The sequence below is a fragment of the Mytilus edulis genome, chromosome 6 (genome assembly GCF_963676685.1).
Source record: "Mytilus edulis chromosome 6, xbMytEdul2.2, whole genome shotgun sequence".
Taxonomy (NCBI): Eukaryota; Metazoa; Mollusca; class Bivalvia; order Mytilida; family Mytilidae; genus Mytilus; species Mytilus edulis.
In genome coordinates, this window is record NC_092349.1 from 64,157,065 (window position 1) to 64,182,447 (window position 25,383).

Sequence of the window (25,383 nt, forward strand, 5' to 3'; positions counted from 1 at the left end):
CTTAGTGTTTAGAAATATGTCAAATTAAGATTTATAGGTAGGGAAACCATAAATACTACTTTTTTTATATAAAATATGTAACGCAAATCCCTCATTCAAAGTTGATGTCCAACATTTTTATCAGATTATCTCAAAACAACAAGCATAAAAAACAATGAAAAAGGATACATTTTATACAGATTTCATCGTTAGAGCTAAAACTTACGTTTGAATCTGCTGTACAAATTCAGTAAGGGAGACAACTCTCTGCTGAGGTGCAACCCTTGTTAATGTCTGAATACTAGTTTTAGCACTTCTATCATTCTGTATTTCGTTTGTCATCCCAGTGACATAACAAAGCTGTGGAAGCAAGATGATTAGACCAGTCCTTCCAACTCGTTTATCTTTTTCCTTCGGACGACTAATTAACATTGGCTGCGTCTCATCTAGATCAGTTATGTTATACTGTTTTCTATAATAATCTGCATAGGATATTTTCTCTCCATTCCGGAGTTCAAATGTATCTAACGGTGTTTTATCTGAATCAATATCATCAATTAGGTAGGTTTTGTTGTTGTACCTGCCAAGTTTTAGAAAAATAAAAACATAAAAATATGAATTCTTCATGTAAAATTTATGAAAAAAAATAGACAATGAAATTTCAGACATACCAAGATATGTTACATTAATTGAACATATACAAACATGTTGGGAGGCTGTACACATCATTGATGTTACTACTCCTTTGTCCATTTTTCAATGTGCAATTAACAATTGCTTTAAACGTTTTTTCCCCATTATTTAAAACTAATACTCAGTCAAAATACATTTTGCTACATCTATTATTTTTGTGGAGGCACATGTTTCGTTGCATCAATTATCAAATCTACGATATAAATTTCTCTATAGTCACCTGGTGAGAACAATTGTACCAATGAATTGTTTTCTACATCTATCCCAGAACTTATTATCTCCATCATGCTGATCCTTATACAGGTGATAGAGGTTAGTCATCTGTGTCAATATACTGTCTGTTTGTAGAAGTTTGTGGGCCACATCTATCAGCAGAAGGTTACCAGCTTCAAACTTCTGAACGGCTGCCAAAAATCCTGGTATGATATCCATGCTGTAATCAAAATTTTTCATACGTCAATGTATACTAAATTCTTCAATCTTGTAAGTATTGAAATATATGAAATATTTATGATTTGTAATTTTTGTTCTGTCCCTTTGCCCAAACAGCTTAATTTTTATCAACATTTTCAGATAAGCTCAATTAATATCAAAATATTTTTGAATTATTTTACAGACATTTCTACAATGGTCATCACAAGACAAGCAGTTTTTTTTAAGTGTATTTTGGCCTTGAGCATCACTGAAGAGACATTGATTGTCAAAATGCTCATTTGGTGCAGATAAATTAGTACTGTTTATGTTAGTAACAATCCTTAGCTTTCAATTGTTTGGATTTGAGCGCTACTGATAAAGTTGAACTAAAATAAAAATCTGTTGAACTAAATTTAGTGTTTTCATCGACATTAGACAGATCTTTAATGTAAAACATTAAACTTTTTAAAGTTATTTGTAAAATAATATCTCTGAAGTTCAATGAGGAGGTTTGGAAAAAGACTATAATAACCCCTAATAATAAATTATTCATCTTTAAAAAAAAATTAAAATACGTATTACTTTCATCTTAATTTATGTGCTTTTTAAAAACATTGTAATATTAGATTGATAATATATATTTTCAGAGCAAAAAAGTTGTCTCTTCATACCTCCTCTTTGCTCAGTACTCAGACTCATGAGACTCAAAATTACTGGATATATTTTTATTACTTACCGATAGGCTGTATTTGTTTTTCTTAAGTTCTGATTATAGTAGTTCCTTCCTATCTGTTCACCTCCCAGCATTCTTTGTGCTCTAGAAAATAAATCAATACTTTAAATTTAAGGAATATCATTGTCTTTTTTCATTCTTTCATTTCATATCAAAATTATGGAATAAGAAATTGACAAACAAATAAACATAATCTGCTGTTTGTTTTCCTTTTTAACTAATTTTACTATATTTCAGAATTGTATTTACCAGCAAGTAGTTACATTTATATACATTTTTTTTTACAATTTTACAATTACTAAGGTGCTTGTGACCACTGAGGCAGTATAGATAACTTTCATTTTGCATATTGAACTTATACAATATTTTAAGGAGGTAGATCTAGGTTAAGGGAAATAACTCTTAAAATCATCAATACGTTTGTGACAACCATTTTCAAAAATATACTGTAAGCTTCTAGGTTACATAGATTATTTTAAATCTGTTTCAGGTAAGTGCTTAAGTTACATTGATGAACTTGACTTTTACAAACGCTTAACTGATTTAAAGAGTTATCTCCCTGAACCAAGGTCTGCCCCCTTAAAGAGACATTTAGGTAGTGGTTGAATAGAGTGAGCTCCCTTTGTCCAAAATTATTTCTTGTCCTGGATATGCATTTTGTGATTTTTAATAAAATGGTTCTTAGGTAAGTATGGCAGTATGGAATAAACATAATAGACAAACACATCATCTTGTAAATATATAAATTGCTTTACATTGACATAACATGGATCTATAATGTCTATCAGTTGACTATTTATACACATAATAGGCAGAAATATATGTTATCAAGTGTAGTCTGTACAATCAAAATCTATTTGACGAATTACAACAATCAAAATCTATTTGACGAATTAGATTGTTTACAACTATATATATTGCCATGCAACTTCAAACATTTTTAGTCTGAAAACGTGTAAACATTTACAAAATTTAATAATCATTGATATAGCCAGACCTTTTCAAGATAATATTGAAGATATGAATGGACTCTGCACTGACAGGTGGAATCTCATTGGTCATCGAAATTGTAATTCTGATTCTAGTTCCATCAGATCTCATCTCACTGTAAACTTCTGTAACCTGTAAAAGATTAATTATTATATTGCAAGTACTTTTGGGGGTATTTAGTATTTATTGTGGTATGTTTTTTGAACATTGAAAAGAAATCATGTCTGACACATACCCCATATCCATTCACAATTTTACTTTTTATATGAAACAATGCCGCTAAGCTGTCTCTGCAAATAATACATGAATTTTCCCATCTTTTCTTGCTGAGGATTTATCTGTGGTTTTAAGAAGTTGTGTACAACTTTACAAATGTAGCATTAAATTATTATAATAGCATTCTATTTACAACAAGAGGCTGTCAAAGAGACAGCAAACCGGATTTATTAACATTTATTTGTGTCCTGGTATTTTTCAATGTCCCAAGAACTGTATCTCCTGAACAGTGAATGGCCTGCCCACTGAAACATTAGTCGGAAATCCAATTAAAAATGTCACTGTCAGAAACATCAATGTATAATATATGTTAACAAACTGCTTGTTCATAGACAGCCTGTAAAACCAAACATATTCAATTGTCTTTGCCCTCAGGTAATTATAATCACTGACCATATCAAATAATTAAACATCATACCATATACAAGTAATAAGCATAAAAATTGTTTAAATAAATGTCTTTCGGCCATTTGAGCCTTTTGAGAGTGTATTTATTATTGTGAATGTTGGTAAATGGACACAAATGCAAGATTAATTGAAGCAATGTTAGAAAAATTTCATATACAAATATGGCTTTCAAAATACAAAACAGATGTTGATACACCTTTCCTCATGTTCATGTGGTAATTATGTCAATAAAAAAGCATTGCCAAAAAATTATGAATAAACAGTAACATTGAGCAAAATGGGAGATCAAAAAGTGTTCAAGGTTGTACATAACAATACAGGGAGATAACTCTGTAAAAATTAGCAGAACGATTTCTATATCGGGTTCGGTTGTTAAGAAAAAAATATGGTCCTCAACCATCAAAATTAGTGTTTGTCAACCTGCCATATACCCTATGATTTTTTTTCAGATAAAGTGTCTGGCTCAAGTTTTGTTTTATATTTATGTCAAAGGGTCAAAATAAATATTTTGTCAATTTTTTTTGAAAATTTAACAAGCTTAATCAATTTTAGTCCAAGGGTTTGGTACCTCCTTAAACATTTTTTAAAAATGAACAGAAATTAATTGATCTACAACAAATTACTTCTTGTGGCAGTCTCCTTGGAATAATCAGTTTCATTCCATCAAATGCTCTTGTTTCTCCTAACAAGTCCTTGTGGTCTGCTATCATGGCACACCGGACCTTCTTGCTGTCCACTTGAGGATTGAAATCCACATGATATTGATACAGGATCCACTCAGTCAAAGTACACTCCACAGGAAAAGCATTGGCTATGATATGAATGTTTGTCGATCCTAGACCTACAGCTTTAATATAAGATAAGCTAATGTAGTAATATTGATAATAAGACAATTATTTTGGATTCATTTATTTTTTGTTGGTACCTATTTTCATGGTGAAGGAAAACTTGCATGTTTGTGGTCATTTAGTTTTCTGGTTTTGCAGAAATCTTCATACAAGCCTTTAGAAAATTTATCATTCGTTGAATAATTAAATTTATGGTTCACCTATACTAACGAAAATCCACGAAAATTGGTATCCAACAAATAATTTTGAATCCACAGTATCCAAGAGACAAAATGATGTAGATGTTACCAAAAATAGGCAGTGGCGGATCCAGAAAATTTCATAAGTGGGGGCCCACTGGCTGCCTAAGAGGAGGCCCGATCGCTTTATGCTTCAATAAAACCCTATATAAGCACCCACATTTTTTTCTTAAAAGGGGGGACCGGTCCCCCTGGGCCCCCCACTAAATCCGCCCCTGATAGTAGCAACTAAAAATTTGCATACAGCATTAAGACATGTACATGTATATTCATACAATGTTTATGTAGATTGATTGATTGCTGGTTGCTTTACGCCGCATTAGCACAAAAAGGCTATATTGCGGCGAGAGCTAATTCGACTGTTTATGTAGATATATCATTTATAAATTCAAAGTAACTTCCCAGACCTTGATATTATTTACAAATTTGATTAATGATCTTTGAACTGTCTTTTGTGAAAGCAAGCACTCTTCCACCTGTTCTTATGAATTGTTTGCATTAAAAGAGATTGGCTATTTTAAAGTAAACCAAGTTTAAGTTCACCAAATTACGGAGACCCTTTCACTTGCAGAAGTCGTTAAAATCTGCATCAGTCCTGAAAATGGGTAAACAAACCTATTAGAGTTAAACTGACTTTTAGAAGTGCCTAAAAAACTTTTTTTTATAAGAGTTCACCAAAATGTTCATGAGCCTTCAATGTTTTAACAATGTTCATGAGCCTTCAATGTTTTAACAATGTTCATGAGCCTTCAATGTTTTAACAATGTTCATGAGCCTTCAATGTTTTAACAATGTTCATGAGCCTTCAATGTTTTAACCATAAATGTTAATGACACTAACCTTTTCTAACAACAGATGTTTGCCTGTTCTCTTGCTGAATATTTCCCTGATAATTAGATTTTCTTGGTCTGTTCCCCTGTTCCTGGTACCCATTCTCAGCACCTTTATTACCCTGAAAGAATTTTGCTCTGGTTCCTTGCTGTTGGTATATTTCTGGATTGGTTCTACCACCAGCCATAAGCCATTCTTTTGGCCTTGCTCCAGTCTCTCTGAAACCATCACCTTGCTCAATAGGACGATTATCGTCACTACTGAACATATATGGCTTTACATCATCATTTCCTCTCCTTGACTGGTTTGATGTGTTGTCAATTCTCATCTGCTGAAGTTGTGATGCAGCATGCTCAACATTTGGCATTCTGGCAGGCTGTGATTCATTTCTATAAGCACCTCTACCTCTACCTCTTGGTGTGGTCAGTTGATTTTCACCAAACTTGAAAGGAAAATTAAATTCAATAATACTCATTGTTTAATACATGTGTATACAGGTGAATACTTGAATATATATACCGTGTAATTATTTGAAGTAAGACTGTAAAAAATATAAATATATAAAACAAATAAGATCTATTTCCTTATATCCAGCTGTACTACATCCAGCTGCTAGAGTACAGCAGCCGTAATATAAACTTTTAATAGGTAAACATCAACAAATATGACAAAGTATGGTGTATTGCTAGGTTATAAAAGTTTACTCAGTACTAAAGTGTACAAAAATGTCAGCTAGAAACATAAAATCTAGTATTTTGAATGGTAGAATTCAAGTTAAAGTATGATAATTGCAATGAAAAAAATGTATGATCACAAGGCCAGGCCTTGAAGTCATAAAACTCTTGAGTCAGTTTTTTGCACTTATAATCCAAAATCAACCAATCAAAAGGCTAGATTTCATGTTTCGAGCATGAATTTTGAGCTCCAAGCACTGAGTAAAGTTTTATGATTTCAACCCCAGGTCTGTACATTTGATTAATACTTAAGTTCTTACTGTTGGTTGGCTATCCCCTGGTCTCCTGGCGGGTTCATCTGGTTCATCATTTCGTGCTCTACCCCTGCTTCTTCCTCTTGCTCGCCCACTCATATTGAGTTTTTTTGTTGTATAATTATAAATACAATGGTGTATAAAAATCAGCCTGAACTTTCTTTTCAAAGTTTAATGCCTCTTGTTCTCTAAACAATAAACTTTGGTTTTTTTTCAAATATACAACTTTCTTAGCTTTGAATATGATAGCCAATACCCTTAGGTTTCAATCTATTCTGTAAAATGCTTGAAGCTATAATCAATCTTAATGTACTAGTGAACTGTCAAAAATATCTAGTACTTTTATCTTAATTGTTTTTTCAATAGAGACGTATGGGTATCCTCAATTAAAGAGGTTTATCGAAGCCTAACTGTCTCCAAAATTCTGAATACCTTCCAACTTTTCAAATTTCTAACACTTCAGCATAATCTTTTTTTGTCCAAAGTTGGTGTTAAAAAGCCTTCTTCTAATACACAATCGTCATGTAAAAAGATGAAATTCATGTATAATTCCTTGTCTCAACAGCTGAATCGAAGACAATCTATTCGAAGTTCCGACTTCTGCTCAAATGATTTCTATATGCAGTCTTCTTATAGGATTCTTGGTCTGCTTCCAAACACAAGAAACTAACACATAGATGAAATTATAATGATAAATGATAATTCGTCGAAGCCAAACTCTCTCCAAGATCTGTTTATCAAATCCAGATTATTTCATATTTAAAGATGTCTTTTTTCTCTTTATGAATGTCATTTGTGTAGTTCCTTTCATTAATCACACATTAATTTAAGTGATTCTGAGCTAAATCGAAGCCTTACTCGTAAACAAGTTGAGTTTCCTCAATTTCAAAGTTTTCCCACTGTTTTGGAATTTTTTAACACATTAATCATGTTGTATTAATAACATACAACTTTTTTTTGTGATTCTGAGTTAAATCAAAGCCTAACTTGTCACAAAGTTGTCATTTTCTCAAAACTCACTCATCTCCAAGTTGTTGTTTTCTCAATTTTAAAGTATTTCAATTGTATTTGAAATTTTCAACACACTATAATCACATAAAATGTTTTTGTGATTCTGAATTAAATCGAAGCCTAACTTGTCACAAAGTTGTCATTTTCTCAATTTTAAAGTATTTCAATTGTATTTGAAATTTTCATCACACTATAATCACATACAATTTTTTTGTGATTTTGAGTTAAATCGAAGCCTAACTTGTCACAAAGTTTCTGTTTTCTCAACTGCAAAGTATTTCAACTGTCTTTGAATCTAATAACAAATTGTTTTTCCTTGGTTACATCCTAACCTGCAAAACAAAACATAAACATTGTGTGAATAAACTGCTTTTCTAAGTTGATTTAGAATACGAGGTCAAATATAAATGAAAATCTGCTGAGGGGCAAATATACAGGTTACTTAGGTACATGTATATGTAACAATGCACAAAGCATTATATAACCCACAGTATATTGACATACTTCCTTTTTTTATTGATTTATAGTTTTGATCATTATATTTTGTTGAACTGTCATGACTGTTGTTTTGAAAACATAGTTCTTGATCTAAAGAAACTTATTGTAGTAATTAACCAATTTTCAAGACTTTCGTTTTTTTGGAAAAGAAATTTAATCAAATAATTTTTTGAATCAGATTCAAAATATCTTCACCAAGACATTAACAAACCTATTGCATAGGCAGATCCAGGGGGGCTGCCCCCCCCCCCTTTTGTGGGAAAAATTTGGTTGATTATATAGGGAATCACTGAAGCATGACTGGAGCCCCCCCCCCTTTTTAAGGTCAGTCAGTGGGCCCCCCTTATGAAAAGTTCTAGATCTGCCACTGAATAGACAATCTCTCCTGGGAATTCATGTATTTGAAACCATTTAGTCTAATCTGTAGTGTAAATTATGATATGTGCCTGTCTTGCTTTCATATAATTTTGTTTATGTCTGTGCAAATACATCATGTGTATCTTTATAGCAATGTACATGTTTAATTTGGTGTATTTTAAAGAAATAAAGTCTAAAGATATACCTTTATAACTTTATCTTAAATTCGGGTGATAAAATAAGCTCTTCTGATTCCTCATCTTGGAATATGTTCTAATGAATGTCTCATTACATAATAATATTATATATATATTACTTGCAAATGACTTTAAAAATTAAGGACGATCACAGGTACAAAAATTTCAGCAAAATTTTAAACATTTTCTTTTTCATTACAAATTTTATTTATTATACTATAACTTGCTATTTTTGATATGGTAAACAAAATCAACAACAAACCAGATGCTCCGCAGGGCGCAGCTATATACGACCGCAGAGGTTGAACCCTGAACAGTTGGGGCAAGTATGGACACAACATTTAAGCTGGATTCAGCTCTAAATTTGGATTGTGATTAAATAGTTGACACAGCATAGGTTTCTGACACAGAATGAATGTGGTCTAATGAACTTAAAATATTTTTTTGCCTTTGAGCAATTCACTATGCTGTTGAATATTAATCCTCTCAAAAAAATGTTTGAAGAAATTTTCTTTTTATTTATGAAATCTGAAATGAGAAAAATTTAACCCCCCCCCCCCCCCCATTTTTTTTTCACATCCCCCTTTCCCTTTTTCCAAAACTGATCTCAATTCAAATTTCTAATGGAGTTTGCAACAATAACTACTCATTTTTAAAATACATCATAAAATATTAAAATGTAAAATAAAGTGCTTGTTATCACTGAATGGTAAAGATTGTTTTAATTTATCAGTTGGTAGTAAAAGTGAATACACATTGTATATTGTATAAAACAATGATTTAAGTTGATTCAACTACTATTCTGGACAAAGAAAGATAACTCCAATCAATTGAAAATTTCTTGCTATTGCACAATATTGTGCAATTAGATATTTCTTGCTATTGCGCAATACTGTGCAATTGAAAATATTTGCTATTGCACAATACTGTGCAATTGAAGATTTCTTGCTATTGCGCAATACTGTGCAATTGAAAATTTCTTGCTATTGCACAATACTGTGCAATTGAAGATTTCTTGCTATTGCTGAATACTGTGCAATTGAAAATTTCTTGCTATTTCACAATACTTAATATAATAATTTTGGATCCTGATTTGAACCAACTTGAAAACTGGGCCCATAATCAAAAATCTAAGTATATGTTTAGATTCAGCATATCAAAAAAGCCCAAGAATTCAATTTTTGTTAAAATCAAACTTAGTTTAATTTTTGACCCTTTGGACTTTAATGTAGACCAATTTGAAAACGTGACCAAGAATTAAGAATCTACATACACAGTAAGATTTGGCATATCAAAGAACCCCAATTATTCAATTTTTGATGAAATCAAACAAAGTTTAATTTTGGACCCCGATTTGGACCAACTTGAAAACTGGGCCAATAATAAAAAATCTAAGTACATTTTTAGATTCAGCATATCAAAGAAGCCCAAGGATTCAATTTTTGTTAAAATCAAACTAAAGTTTAATTTTGGACCCTTTGGACCTTAATGTAGACCAATTTGAAAACGGGACCAAAAATTAAGAATCTACATACACAGTTAAATTCGGCATATCAAAGAACCCCAATTATTCAATTTTTGATGAAATCAAACAAAGTTCAATTTTGGACCCTTTGGGCCCCTTATTCCTAAACTGTTGGGACCAAAACTCCAAAAATGAAACCCAACCTTCCTTTTATGGTCATAAACCTTGTGTTTAAATTTCATAGATTTCTATTTACTTGTACTAAAGTTATGGTGCGAAAACCAAGAATAATGCTTATTTGGGCCCCTTTTTGGCCCCTAATTCCTAAACTATTGGGACCAAAACTCCCAAAATCAATCCCAACCTTCCTTTTGTGTTCATAAAACTTGTGTTTAAATTTCATTGATTTCTATTTACTTATACTAAAGTTATTGTACGAAAACCAAGAATAATGCTTATTATGGCACTGTTTTGGCCCCTAATTCCTAAACTGTTGGAACCAAAACTCCCAAAATCAATCCCAACTTTCATTTTGTGGTCATAAACCTTGTGTCAAAATTTCATAGATTTCAATTTACTTAAACTAAAGTTATAGTGCGAAAACAAAGAAAATGCTTATTTGGGCCCTTTTTGGCCCCTAATTCCTCAAATGTTGGGACCAAAACTCTCAAAATCAATCCCAACCTTCCTTTTGTGGTATAAATAAACCTTGTGTTAAAATTTCATAGATTTCTATTCACTTTTACAAAAGTTAGAATGCGAAAACTAAAAGTATTGGACGACGACGCAGGACAACGACGCCAACATGATAGCAATATACGACGAAAAATTAAAATTTTTGCGGTCGTATAAAAATTGATTTGTTTTGGCCTCAGATAACTTTTAAAATGTTTATATCATTTTAAAAGCTCCAAATTATCTCCCTTTGGTGCAAAAATGCCATTTTTTTTACATTAATATTGAAATATCTTTTAAACTCATCAGTGACCTATATTTTTATATTATTTTTTCAAATGAGCTGTACTTAAACTAAACAATTGTAAAATTTAAGAGATTTCTGTAATTTGGTTCTTTTTTTATATCGATATTACCTCTATTTCTCCTATTTAAGATCAACAGAAAAAAAGTACTGTTACAAAAATGAATGCTTATTTCGAAGGCAGATTGTTAGGTTACATGAATTGTGATCCCATTTTTTTATTTTTGTTTTTCTATATGATAAAGTTCATTTTAATATAGAAAAAAAATAGGGAAAACACTGTAGAAATGTCAATATGTCTTTAATTCAGTCATTGTTTACAGGCGCGTAGCTCCCTATACGCCAACACGCAGTTGCGTGCACATCGGTTCGGCATGCAAAAAAAAATATTGCAAAATTAAAAATTTATAAATTAAATTTTAAAGGAAACACATATGTTGTCACTTTTTGGATTGATGAAATGTCATTAAATAACGGCATTTGGTTTCAAAATAGAAGTTATATTGGAGATCATGCATGACAAAATCGGACACTGTAACTTGTAGATCTTTTACAAGATTTGGATTTGTTATACTCAATACGTGTAGTTTCGGAGCACATTTTACAGAGTACGGTTTAACTGTTTGGAATGAGATGTACCAATCGGCATTAGCTTTAAACCCTTCGATATCGTTGAAATTATGCCACGGCGATGGGTTAGGGACTACCAGAGCCACTCATCCTGCTAACACGCCAAAACAGTATTGGAAAGTCTCATTATATTTTGCGTTTACAGACCATATGATAATAGAACAGGAGAGTGGAGTCGCGTCTGGTATTATCAGAAAATCGCTCCTTTGTGTCACGGCGTATCTGCTTCCTCGTGTTGTAGGAAATATAACAAACGAACAAATCTCAACATTGTCTGAGACATACATGACATACGAAACTGACCTGGTATGTAATTTTGACGAATTCAATTGAGAGGTCGCTCGATGGCAAACACGAACACTGGCTTATAACATCTCGCGAGTGCTACCGTGGAGATGTATCAGTCACGATCAGTGTCACTACGTCTGTTGAAATCAAATGTACGATCAACAATGAACAATATGACAGTTTATCATCGCTAGCATTACTGCTTATTAATCGAGATTTCAGTGTGAATATTGACAAAAAAATAGAGAAGCTCGTTTCTGCCTAGACCCGAAGAGCAGATTTTGGACAATTTTGAGTAAATTCTGTATCAGAAAAATGTGTAGTTTATATGTTTTCAATTAACCATGATTTACTTTATTCAGAAGATTTATGAATAGTTTTACATTCATAAATTGTTTATAAGTCCTATCTACATGTAGCTCCTCTTTCAACTTTCTTATGACCGAAAACCGAAAAAAAAACATTTTCCTGCATAAAAGGGTCCCAAAAATTTTTCGCCTTGCTCCGCTCGGCGGAAGGTGCTTGCACATCGTTTCTTTCTAGCTACGCCCCTGGTTTATATTATTATATATTAAAAGAGTCATTGATTACAACACTTATTATATATATATATGCATGATCAATTATGCAATTTAAAATGCCATGAGCCTTAACCATTTATTGTTGATGAGTTTGTGCTAATAAAATAATTTGTATTTGTATAGGCATGATAGGTGTGTGTGCAACTTTATAAATTTAAAACAGGTTTCGTTTTTTTCTCCATTTAATGCAGACTAAAAATTATAAGCAACTTCCAAATATACAAACTTAAATGCTTAATACAACCATTCAAAAAAGATATGATAACACTGCAGGATGTCACATATTAATGACACCTTAAGATTTCCTCCATTGTGTCAAAATAATCATCACACATATTATAAATAACAAATGAAAAATAAATTTTAATACAGACCTTCATATCCCATAGAAAATGCATTGTGAATAAGTTTCATAACATTTTTGTTGTATGCAAAATTATCCTTCAATACTATGGCACAATAAAACAGCCTAAACTGTATCCAAGTCAGACAAATTTATAATAATTTATCAATCCGTGGTACAAAGTTACAAACGTATATTAATACATAGAACGCATCTACAAGCAACTCAGAAACTGCAACTGAAGTGTGGGAAGTCCCTAAATTTATATTAAATCAAATGACAATATAAATGTAAAATAACAGGGTTTGGTCTTCTATCAACAAAAGTTCTGTAAATTAATGTATTCTGTCACTGCATATAAAAGTTAGCATCACTGGACAATGCTGGAGGTTACATTCCAATTATAAAGTTCAATTGTTTTTGTAATTCATAATAACACAGGAAATATTAAGTTCTCCATCAACGGCTTTAGGAAAGCCCAAGTATAAAACTATAAATCAGACATATAAGTCAGTAAAGTTCGTTCACTTCATAAACAGTTCTGCAGGTACTAATTAACCCTTATCTTATAGAAATAGATAAAATCACTAAAGTAAAATATTGTCAAATTTTTAGTCCTCACAATTTGGTTGAGGCAAAAATTAAGATACAGAATGGATTGTCACTTTCTTCTATTAACTTATAACAAAAGAGCTGTGTCTGCTTGAAACTGAGGAATAAAACATAGAAGCAATGGTACCATGAATTGATGGTATACTTCCTTAAGCAACATGAAAAAAAGTAGGGAAAACTGATTGCTTTAATAAGTAATTGTGTGAATTTTCAAATTCCATTAACTACCATACATTTGTATAACTCTGCACAAAATCATTATCAGACCAGAACAAAATTCGATCTGTAACTCTCATAAGGATAAAACTTTATACCCAATATCAAATAAATTTCTTTAAAGCAGAAAGAAGAAAAGTCCAGAAAACTGATACGACAGACAGATGGACTGAGTGTAAACCTATAGTCCCCTCAACTTTGTTGGTAGGGGACTCAAAATAATCAAAACTCTTGAAATTCATACAATAGGATTTTATATTATGAATTTCAATAAAAGAAAAGACTTCCAATGTACCCTACATTCCCTGGGGGTTACTTCCAATATTTTTAGTGGCACGAGTGTGCCACAAAACAGGGTTACTTTTTCATGCCATGCTAATTAGAACAGGGTCCTTTTTTCATGTCCTGCTGGTTAGAACAGGGTACTTTTTTCATGTCTAGCTGCTGGTTAGAACAGGGTCGCTTTTTCATGTCCTGCTGGTTAGAACAGGGTCGCTTTTTCATGCCCTACTGGTGAGAACACTGGGTCATTTTTTAAACAAAGTATTTGTCTAGAACAGGATCGCTTATTTAACTGTTTAAGATACAGTCTAGAACCCGAGTCTAGAACAGCATCTATTTTATACGGTCTATATCAGGGTCATTCCCTGTGCATATTTTCTGAGAGTGTCTAGAACAGTGTATGTTTTTTAATGATTTCTGGTTAGAACAGGGTATGAATTGACAAGTGCTGTCGGCACAGTTATAACGGAGAGGATAGTCAGTAACCCCACCCCACAGGCTAACATTGCACATATTTTATCTATCCAAGGAGGGTTTTTTTTTCACAAAACTGGTCTGGTTCTACCAATCTATAATGTAATAATATTAAATATTCAAACTACATGTAGGGGAAGACTGGGTATATTCGGACACTTTTGTTTTTTGTGTCGGAAAAGCGCCGTTGTGACCACATCCATCACGTGATTGTTCCCCCTTGTGATTATTTTGAAAAGTCACGTTACTTTTAAGCCAAAAATAGAAGAACTTTCATTGGTTCATAGGTTACCGTCTGCCCAGGATAGTGAAAAGTATGGCAATGTCGATTTGGGTATATTCGGACAGATTTGGGTATATTCGGACACCATCAAGGGTATATTCGGACAAAGCATGGTATGTATAAAGGTACATTCGGACATACTAATAACACACTAAATAACTAAGGTATAAGCTGTATTTTAGTGTATTTATGTTTTTTTACAGAGTTTTTACCCGGGAGTTTATATTATTTATTTAATGCAATCGGCATTTTAATGGAATTTATATTATCGGTCACACGATGTCGTGTCTTGGTATATAATGAGCACATGAAAAATTGTGAATATTTTGTGTAAATAGAAATTTATTATAAATTTGCTTATTCAATGATAAAACCATTGAACTTCAAAAAGGGGGGTGTACGTAAAAAGATTCCTAAATTAATGGAAAAAAATCCAAGCAGGCGGGACAAAAATAAATATTCAGAATCCATATTTCCCTGATGCCAAAGAGTGTTAAGTTTTGTTCAAGATAATTTGATTGATAGCGGTGCTTAAATTAACGTGACAAAATGTCTAACTCAAATAAAATAAAACGTGAAATAACTTATTAACTACCCTCCCCAGAGGTTGATTTAGAGGAGGCCCCCTTTTCTTAAAAAAAAGGATTCATTATAAATGAAGCATGACTGTAACAGGCCACCTCTTAAGCAGTCAGTCGCCCCCACTTGTGAAAAATTCTGGATCCGCAACTACACCCCCCCCCCCCCCCCCCCCCCCCCCAATTAAATTTAAACGAAGACTTTGCATGTGCTAGTTACAAACTTAGTAAAGTATTAATTATACCGCTGTGAATATAAACAACTTCAGAAAAACATCAGCTTATGCTTATTAATGTTTTACTTGTAATAACTGTCATAATATGTATGTCTCATATGTGTGCTTATGTATCTTAATATATTTGTGTTGTTAATGTTATTAATATTTGATAAAAGCAATACTAAGCTTAAGTTGGTAGTGTAATCTGAGTGATCATTAAATAAATTTTCTTATAAACACTTCTCTTCCTCACAGGCAGTGATCGCTGACAGTTTCTTTATTTCTTTTCTTCTTTTTTTTTTGGGGGGGGGGAAGTGTTACATGTACAAAATGGAATACAGTAGTTAAATTTCAATGGAATTAAGAAATGAGAATGGGCTGTATACTGTATACTAGTAACTTAAAAGTGAAGAATCAATTTTGTTCACAAAAAGTGGGTACTTAAATTTTAAATCTTTCTATTAGATAGATTTTTAAAAAAAAGAAGGGGAAAATATATAGGAAAGCTGACTTTCTAGCTGTGTCACAGCCCTCACTAAACATGTAGCTTTAAATTATATAGAAAAAAGTAAAACCAACAATAATGAACTTAGACGAAAATCAAATAGGAAAGTCCCTAATCACTTGGCAAAATCAAATGACAAAACACATCAAAACCGAATGGAGAACAACTATCATATTCCTTACTTGGTACAGGCATATTCAAATGTAAAATATAGTGGATTAAACCTGGTTTTATAGCGTTAAACCTCTCACTTTGTATGACAGTCTCTAGAAATTAGAGATATTCTTTCAATAAAACATTTTAATATATTAGATTTATTAGTGCTATTCTACTGTGTCAGAGTTACTTTGCAGCTGCTTTCTTTAGGCTAGCTTTGTTTAGTTTTAATTGTTTTGATGACTCTCTTTTCTCCTTTCTGACTCTTTTGTCATTTTCCTTCTTTTCCTTTTCTTCAAACTCCTTTCTTTTCCTATTTATTATTTCGTCACTTGTCAAAAGCCTGTGAGAAGTAATGATTCTACTATTTTTTGGTTTAGGTTTGACATCATTAGTTGACTTAACAGAAAAGATGTTTTCCAGATCTTCATTCCATGTTCCTGACCACTTATTGCTTGACTCAAGTTCAACTATTGCAGGGGCAGTTTGAGAGGAAGACGAATCTGTTAAACTTGCAAGAATCTCGGCTGCATCATTGTCAGATAAAATATCTGGCAAGAAAGGATCGGTGTCTGAGGTAACGTTCACGTCGAAAGAATCATTGAAGTTAACAAGATTTTGATGATCACCAGTGTGATTAGGACTGTCAAAATATGTTGGAATTACTTGTAAAGAAAGTGTGGAAGCGCCAATAGGGCAAGCAATTGATGGTGACACAACAGTAGCTGACAGTATGTTTTGAGTTGATGGAGTGGCAAAATCATGTGTTAGTGTGGTTGCCTGTGAAATAACAGCAGTAGCAGTAGAGACAGTAGTAGCAGTTTGTGAAACAACAGGTTCAGATGAAGCAACAGACTTGACCTTACGGACAACCCATAACAATGGATGGTTGTCACCAGGCAATTCTTTCTCCGACTCGTCCAACTCAATGTCTGGATTGTCAAATGCTGAGGCAGTGGCAAAAGCAGAAACAGGAATAGCCAGCGGATTCCAATCAACAATGCCTGTTGCCTCAAAACCAGACACGATATTTGCTCTCTTGAAAGACTTATCATAAGCTATTCTCATTAGTTTGGCAAAAGAAAGTTTATTTACAATGTTGTCTGTATTAGCTGACATAAACTCTGAGCATACAGCATCATACTCCCTTTTAAATGGCCCGAATACACACCGATCAAGAGGACATAAGTAGTGAGTTGTATGTGCTGGCATTGTCATGATCATAATGTTATTTTCTTGAGCCAGTTCAAGGAGACCTAGAGTTTCATGGGAGTGATGTGAATCCAAAATAATAAGTTGGGGCCGTTTGATACCACAGTTGGGAAGAAAGATTTCCCTAAACCACTCTACTCCTATTGAGTCAATCATCCAACCCTTTGGTTGGTAGGTCCATTTTGCACCAGGAGGTCCTTCGTGGGTATTAAATGACCTAAGGGATCTCTCTGTTTTCCCTCTTACAATTAATAGAGGAGGAATTTTTTCCCCAGCGGCATTTACACATGGAAGGACAGTTACCCCTTCCCTGGTGTTACCGGTTCTGCCAGGCACACTCCGGGCACCAACGGATGCCAAAACCTTTACTGGACGATGCTCCATGTTGAGGTTTGTCTCATCCATGTTCCAGATGTCTGTAGGGGACATGTCTTTAGTGTATTCATTCAAATCAACAAAATACCTCCCAACCTTGATGGGATTAAGCATTCTAGATCGGACAGTGGCTAATTTCTCAGGTTTGCGTAACACAAGAACGGGATGTCGACGACGCAGACCCGCGAGCCAGTCCATTCCAGGGACCCCATCTTTGAAATTGTTCTTCAGGTTTAATTGACTGCACACAGTAGCAGCTCTGCCCAACATCTGCCGACGACTAATACCAAATCCTTGCTCAGCGAGACCCATAACCTTCTTTACCATTTGTGTCTCCACATCACCAGGAATGACTGGTTTCTTGCCTGGCTTTGTGTCCACAGAGTATTTCCCGGACACTCGGTCAGCAAGTGTTGACTTGGGCACATCAAAATGGACGCTTGCTTCCCTGATGGACATTTCGCCAGATCTAACGGCTTGAAGGGCATTGACCATCTTTTCAGGACCATATTGACTATAGATATGTTTTCAAATCCTAGGCATCTATATATTAAGTTAAGGACAATACATGTACATTGGTTAAAGAAGAAAAGTGGTTTCATTTGTTTTGTTTTTTTAATAAAATTTTAAATTCAAAAGCAGCTGTTGTCATGGTTGTATAGCATGCATAGTGGTTAGTGGTTTGTCTCCACGTATACTCAGAGAGAAAAGAGGGAGGAGGTAACTTCATATGTTCTCTGGTAGGGGTGAGACTCTGGACCCTCAAGCACCCCACCCTTAAGATATATACTAAATTGTATACCATATACATTAAAAATCACAACAACCCACTCATTTCATATACATGTACATGTATTTTAAATTATTGTCTTGCTGTAGGCAAATTTCCATCGTTATATTTATATATACATGTATATATGTTTATAACTATATAAACTACCAAGCCAAGAAAGTTTATGCCAAATTAATTCACAAAAGGTTTAATTGCCATTAAGTACACGGACAGGTTGAAATTCCTGACGTTATCACACATTTTTATCTGAATTTCATATTCTATTCATATATCAGGAATTGTGAAAAGGGGACCTATTGCAGCGGAACATCCGTAGTACATGATAAGCGAGACATAGGAGGTATACTGTTTCTGGCATCGGCGGCATCAACAATTGTATTATAGTTTGTGATTAGGTATAGTTTACGGTAAACCACTTGTTCAATGATATATGGTATACAGTTGTACAAGTAGTGGAACATCCCATTTTAATAGAAATATTTCGCTCAGTCGTGGTCTATTAACTGTGATATGTTGCTTAGTTTAAATTACATGTATTAGTTTGTGATTGTCAGTTCAAGGGGAAACATTAGTGGTATGACAATGTCAAATATTTGCATAACTTGCATTTAAAAATTTTGCTTTTTAATGTCAACAGTTGCATTATCAAAATTGCAAAAAGGCGAGACATATGTCGGTGTTAACAGTTTATGTAGTCAGGGACCTATAATTCAGTGGTTGTCGTTTGTTTATGTGTTACATATTTGTTTTTCGTTCATTTTTTTTTTTTATATAAATAAGGCCGTTAGTTTTCCTGTTTGAAGTGTTTTCCATTGTCATTTCGGTTCCTTTTATAGCTGAGTATGCGGTATGGGCTTTGTTCATTTTTAAGGCCATACGGTGACCTATAGTTGTTAATTTCTGTTAATTTGGTCCCTTTCGGAGTGTCTCATTGGCAATCATACCACATCTTCTTTTTTATATTAGAGGAGAAAATTCAAAACGGAAAGTTCTTATCAAATAACAAAATCAAAAGCGCAAACACATCAAAGTACTTGATAATTGAAACTGTCATATTCCCGACTCGGTAGTCGGTGCATTGTGTTGAGCATTAAATGGTGAATTAAAACTGGTTTATAGCTAGTTGAAAGGGTCTATAGTAGGGACAAATATTTATTTATTGTATTAAGATCAGTAAGAACATTGTACAATTTCTTCAATAATGTCATTAAGATATTCTTGTTCTGGATCTGGCACTGAAGAAAGAATTCTTTTAGCAAGGATTACCAAACTTTGAAACTGATTGTCCTCATCAATTTCTTCATCTAAATAATGCCACACTTGTGGTCGTATAAATGTATATTTTCTTACAACACGGCGAAGAAAAACTTTTAAGTCGAAGAGCAGGTTGCTCTCAAAATAGCATTCAAACAGATAGAGATTTTCTATTTCACTTTCTAGTTTTAAAACTTGGGTTACATTTGAAATTCCAACTTCTCTCCTCATTAGACCAATCATTATATTGTTTGACATCTGTAATATTTTGTTAAGAAAATACAGCAAGTTGATTTTTCTCTGCTACGCACGTTTACATCGGTCGATCAAATTATACACACTGGAACCGACATGTAGACATTTTTAAGAAGGTGGGGCCAATTAAGGGGATGGTTGATCATTTATTTTTAATTTCAATATGTTATCTTTACGCTATCACTGGTTATATATTTCCTGGTTTCCTTTGTTGATCCGCGGTCACTCTATTAATTCACAGCAGAAACATGCCATACTATATAGGACATCCACGGTGCATTATGTCATTACAGTACAGTAACTGTTGATTATATTTTCACATTACAGTTCTGACATTCTATTTTTATTTTGATCTGGAGCACATTGTCAATATGATCTAAAATTAGACAATCTTGCGGAAGTGATTGGAAAGTGAAACTAATACAGGCCACAACAATTTTGGCAGGTTTATTGTCATAATTGTATGGATTGAATTGAAAATTATAAAACCAAAGTGACCGAATGTACCCAGTAAATTTTATTTCATAGTAAGGGTACATTCGGACAGAGTGAAATGTATTTAATTCCGTTGATAATGATAAGAATGGTTTTAAACAGATATGTTATTGAAAACGGTAATAATTGGCAATACAAAAGGATACATTTCAGGTTAATACTTCTCGGATGTTCTTCAGAAATAATGAAAAAGCAACAGTGATATTTTGAAGTTTCTGTATTCTAAGTTTTTGAAAAATGGCGCCTTGTCACATGATTTTGCATTAGAGCTATTTTGACCAATAATTTGTTCTGTACTGTTACATGTAATTTGGGTGACAGCAAGTAGAAAGGAAAAGACGTATGATTAGCTGTTACAAAAGATTAAACTCCTTTTGATTGGACGAATATCTATTTTTTATTTCTTTAGTAAACAAAATGTCCGAATGTACCCAAGTGTCCGAATATACCCAGTCTTCCCCTATTTAATTTTATATGTTTTGTCAAAAATATTGTTTTCATTTGATCTTTTTTTTAATAATATGTTGTGAATAAAAAATAATAAGTCATATTTATTATTCATAGCAATGTATAAACATGATAAACACGAAAAGTCAAATCAGTTATCAGGATGTTCATATACTATTATAAATTTTAAATATATATTTCAGAACTCAATCATACCAGAGACATATATACACATGTATATATGTCTCTGATCATACCTAACCTGTACTCCTGTGGCGAGCCTCATTTATAGTACATAGTGGTATTTGTGTATAAAATTATTTATAGCTGACCTTATCTTGCAAGAAGTTTAAATTAATGGGAAATGTTTAATCCGGGACACTAAAAAATAAAATCATCAAATCTCTAAAAAAAAAAAAAACAACCCCGATTTTCATTTTAATCTTTTCTTTTTCAAATTGACCTCTTTATGGCAGATGAAATTATTATGTCACGAGAGGTCAATTTATGATCAATAATGATTCTGAAAATGTCCCATTTCAAAGTAAAATTATTGCTAGTTAATATATATATATACACGATCCCTTCTGATAAAGATCGACTTCGGAAGTGTTATGTAGAAAATACTGCTATAATGCTTTTGTCTTACCTCGCATAAGGCTGTCCAAAATGGTTTTCTGACAAGTGTCCCCCCGAGCCAGAGCCAGAAGAACAGCTGTGAGGTCATGCGAAATGTCCATCTGTCACGTGATAAGACACGAATAACGGGACCATAGATCACTATACCACAGGTTCTTGTTTATATAAAAACAAAATCTGTATACCGTAATGTATATATGGAGTTATATCAACAGTGGCGGATCCAGTCATGCTTCAGTGATTCCCTAAATACTAGTAATAAAAAGTAACCAAATAAAAAGGAGGGGGGGGGGGGTGCAATGTTTGTGTTTATTGTTATTGAATAATGTATAACCAGAGACATATATTGTATTTATATGTCTCTGGTATAACTAATAAACATTAGACATTTTAGACATTATTTTATTATACCAATCATGCATGGGCCCTTGTCGGGCAAGATACAAAAACATCATTAATGTAATACAATGATTATATAAACATTAGTGAAATACACAATAAGTAATACACAAATAATAAATTGACAATATAAGCAATGTAGGATATAATTATGGTAAGAGACATTGAGTGTAATGAGGCCGATTTAATATTAGGGAGCTACCATTTGATTTTAATGGGGGGGGGGGGGGGGGGGGGGGTGGCTAGGATGAAATTTGAAAAAATAGGCAGGACAGGAGTTTTGATTAAAAAAAGGCAGGATGAGACAATTGCCAAAAAAAAGAAGTCAGGACGACAATTTAGGTAAAAAGTCAGGATAAACTAAAAAAAAAAAAAAAGCAGGACCAAACAGAGTGAAAAATAAAAATGCAGGACAGAGATTACAGCTAAAAAAAATGCAGGACAAAATTTTTCATCCTAGCCCCCCCCCCCCCCCCCCTAAAAATCAAATGGTAGCTCCCTTAAAGGAATATGATATCATAAAGTTTATTAATACGGAAACAAAAAAAAAGTAAAAAAAAGAACCAGGAATATAGTATCTCGCAGTAGTTCTCCTCATGACCAGTGCACAGCAGTGAGGGACTTTTACATCACAACAATGCAAAGGTCATCAAGGAGAGATCCTTCAGAACTAGCTACAGATACATGAGATTACTCCAAAAGTGATTCTCCTCGTGATTAATACACAGCAGCAAGGGTTGACATTGCTACTGGGCAATATTCATCAAGGGACGGTGCTCTAGAACTCACTATAGAGATAATATAAAGTTCAAATTACAAGTAGTAGAGGGAAATAAATCCCATTTAAACTTTTCATATTTCTTAATGAACATGCACAATTCTGATAATAAATTCTCATCTCCATTATTCATTAACCATATCAGTTTTTGGTTAGGGTCAAGATTTAAAAAATTCTTGCAGCAATTATTTATCATTGTTATCATGTCTTTCCTTTGGTCAGATAACTTGTGACTATCACAGTTGAAAAGAAAATGTGTTTTTATCTTCGACCTCATTATTACAACATCTCTTACATATTCTAATGTGTCGGGGAGTATTACTATATCTACCTCTCTCTATAAGCAAATGGTGAGCAGATATGCGAAATCTTGTTAGACTCCGTTTATCTTCAATTTTTTAACAATATTAAGATATTTTTCACAACCAAAATTTGATTTAAAGGTAACAAATGTGCATAGTTTTCCTTCTGAGTAAGTTTTGAGATTTTTTTCCCCAATCTTTCACCATGGCATTTCTTATTTTTCTGTTGTCAATTTGTTTAGCCTTGTCTGAGGATATTTGATATATATAATTATTAATCAGTGAAAGAAGTTTTTCAGATGACATATACCACGATGGTTTCTTTGACTCATACAATAATATTAAACAAAATGCAGTCCATGTATAATTAAAGTCTATCAAACAATACTAGACTGACATCAATAGCACTATAATAAAAAAAAACCGTGTCAAAGGTTGGCAGACGGTGGAATAGGTCACCTTTCAGGTGCGGATCAAGGATTTCAGATTAGGGTGGGGGGGGGGGGGGGGCAAAGTTGTTATATTAGCCATTTTTATTATAGGTAGAATTATGAATTATTAAAATATTCTTCTAAAGGGGTGCAATGTGGGTATTGCGAACTAATGTGAGGTAAGATTAGCGAGAAATTAAAGTTGCAAGCAGAAACCGCCCAAATTCACCCTGACAACAATCTACAATCACTAGTAAAATTGAGAATGGAAATGGGGAATGTGTCAAAGAGACAACAACCGGACCATATAACATACAACAGCAGAAGGTCACCAATAAGTCTCCAATGCAGCGACTAGTGACTGACTGACGGGTGGACGGACAGAAGTGAAACAATATTGTTCCTGTTCTGCGAAGAACGCCGGTGACCTTCGAGTTATGATGGCATGCAATAAAGGTCTCCTTCACATTAGAAAAAATCTACAACTATCTCCTAACACCCCTAACTTACGCACTAAGAGATTCATAATTGCATATATATGAGTTTATAAAGCTACAGTTATTAAGCTGCAGCCCCCCAAAAAAAAACAGAAGCTGAAGATCATTCGAACATTTTATTTTCATTCTGTGTTCCTATGCAAACCAATCTACAATCAAGTCACCAGCACTTGTAAAATTATCTGTATATCAATATCAAGTAATAAATATCTCAACCAATCACTTGAAGAATTACTTGAACACTCCATAACACCAGCACCAGCCCCGACAAACTTGGTTAAGACGATGGAAATCTGAAGAGTTGACAGATAGACGGGCGGACCGACGGAGGCAAAGTGAGACGAGACAGATCACAACAGCTCACGTGACCAATACTAGTAAAGATCAGGGGCGGATCCAGTCATTTTAAAAAGGGAGGTTCCCACCCAGAGTAAAGGTGGGGGGGGGGGGGGGGGTCCAACTATATGCTCCCATTCAAATGCATTGATCGTCCAAAAAAAAGAGGGTTGGACCCCCCCCCCCCCCCTTGGAGATTTTGCAAACGAAAATTTCTATTTTTCGCCGCGATTTTTAATTGTATCGTGATGTAAAATTGTGCTTTATATTGTTATTGTTCAATTTATAACTATATGGTATAGATTATTGATGCCCTAAATTATATAAGTAGATTTCAAGTGTCATGACTTTTGGACAAACTATGTTGTAAACTAACCATCTAACTATTCCTAATACATTTATAGATTATTAGTATTAATATCTTGTTATTAAGAATGGTTTAATTCCTCAATTCCACAAAGACTGTTACATAATTCATTAATATAGTCGGTACAAGTGAAAGATAAACAAATTTATGACAATTTATGTCATAATGAAAATCTTATAATGTATTCTGGGACAAAAAGCAGATGCGACATAGAGATAATTAGTTTCTGGTTACTTGATGGTCAAGTATTGTACACACATAAGATTAATTTAAACAATCATCGTAAACATCTGTTTGTTTTGGCCATACTTCGAAATTCTAGCAGTAGTGGTCACGACATCAAAGATAATTTGATAATCAGTAATTACAATAAAGTCTATAAAAGCCTAAGTTTACAATTTGTGTTCAATTCGAACACTTATTGTATTCTAGGTAAGTTTGAAATAATTTGAAATAAACTATTTATTCTTAAGATAATTTCTAATAGTTAAATTTATTTATTTTTCATTAAAGAAAGATTTAAGATCATAAGAACGGTATTGATTATAACTGTTTTATAATATTAAGAACAATTAAATGTATGTTTCATTTTTATTAATGTTTCAATTTACAAATACTTTGGAAAAAACAATGTGTAAAATATTATCTAATATTGCAATGTTTTAACTTTATTTTTCAATAAACAATTCGAACACTTATTGTAATCTAGATTTTCCGGTTGTCGATTCCGG

The 25,383-nt window shown here is 33.2% G+C and overlaps 2 protein-coding genes across 2 annotated transcripts in view; both read right to left on the reverse strand.

Moving 5' to 3' along the window:
- The window catches only part of LOC139528122 (piwi-like protein 1), a 35,422-nt gene extending 13,681 nt beyond the window's left edge, over positions 1 to 21,741 (reverse strand). Inside the window, exons 1-8 of the mRNA XM_071323951.1 lie at positions 21,553 to 21,741; positions 6,406 to 7,742; positions 5,421 to 5,853; positions 4,117 to 4,340; positions 2,817 to 2,941; positions 1,823 to 1,903; positions 893 to 1,105; positions 206 to 559 (exon numbers count right to left, since the gene is read on the reverse strand). Of these exons, the coding sequence (XP_071180052.1) occupies positions 206 to 559; positions 893 to 1,105; positions 1,823 to 1,903; positions 2,817 to 2,941; positions 4,117 to 4,340; positions 5,421 to 5,853; positions 6,406 to 6,498 (1,523 nt within the window). The 5' untranslated portion in view covers positions 6,499 to 7,742; positions 21,553 to 21,741. The remainder of the gene's footprint in view (positions 1 to 205; positions 560 to 892; positions 1,106 to 1,822; positions 1,904 to 2,816; positions 2,942 to 4,116; positions 4,341 to 5,420; positions 5,854 to 6,405; positions 7,743 to 21,552) is intronic.
- LOC139526547 (uncharacterized) lies at positions 16,259 to 18,154 on the reverse strand. The gene has a single exon (XM_071321706.1). It carries the CDS (start codon positions 18,152 to 18,154, stop codon positions 16,259 to 16,261), a length of 1,896 nt encoding a protein of 631 aa, XP_071177807.1.
- Positions 21,742 to 25,383: the final 3,642 nt, after the last annotated feature.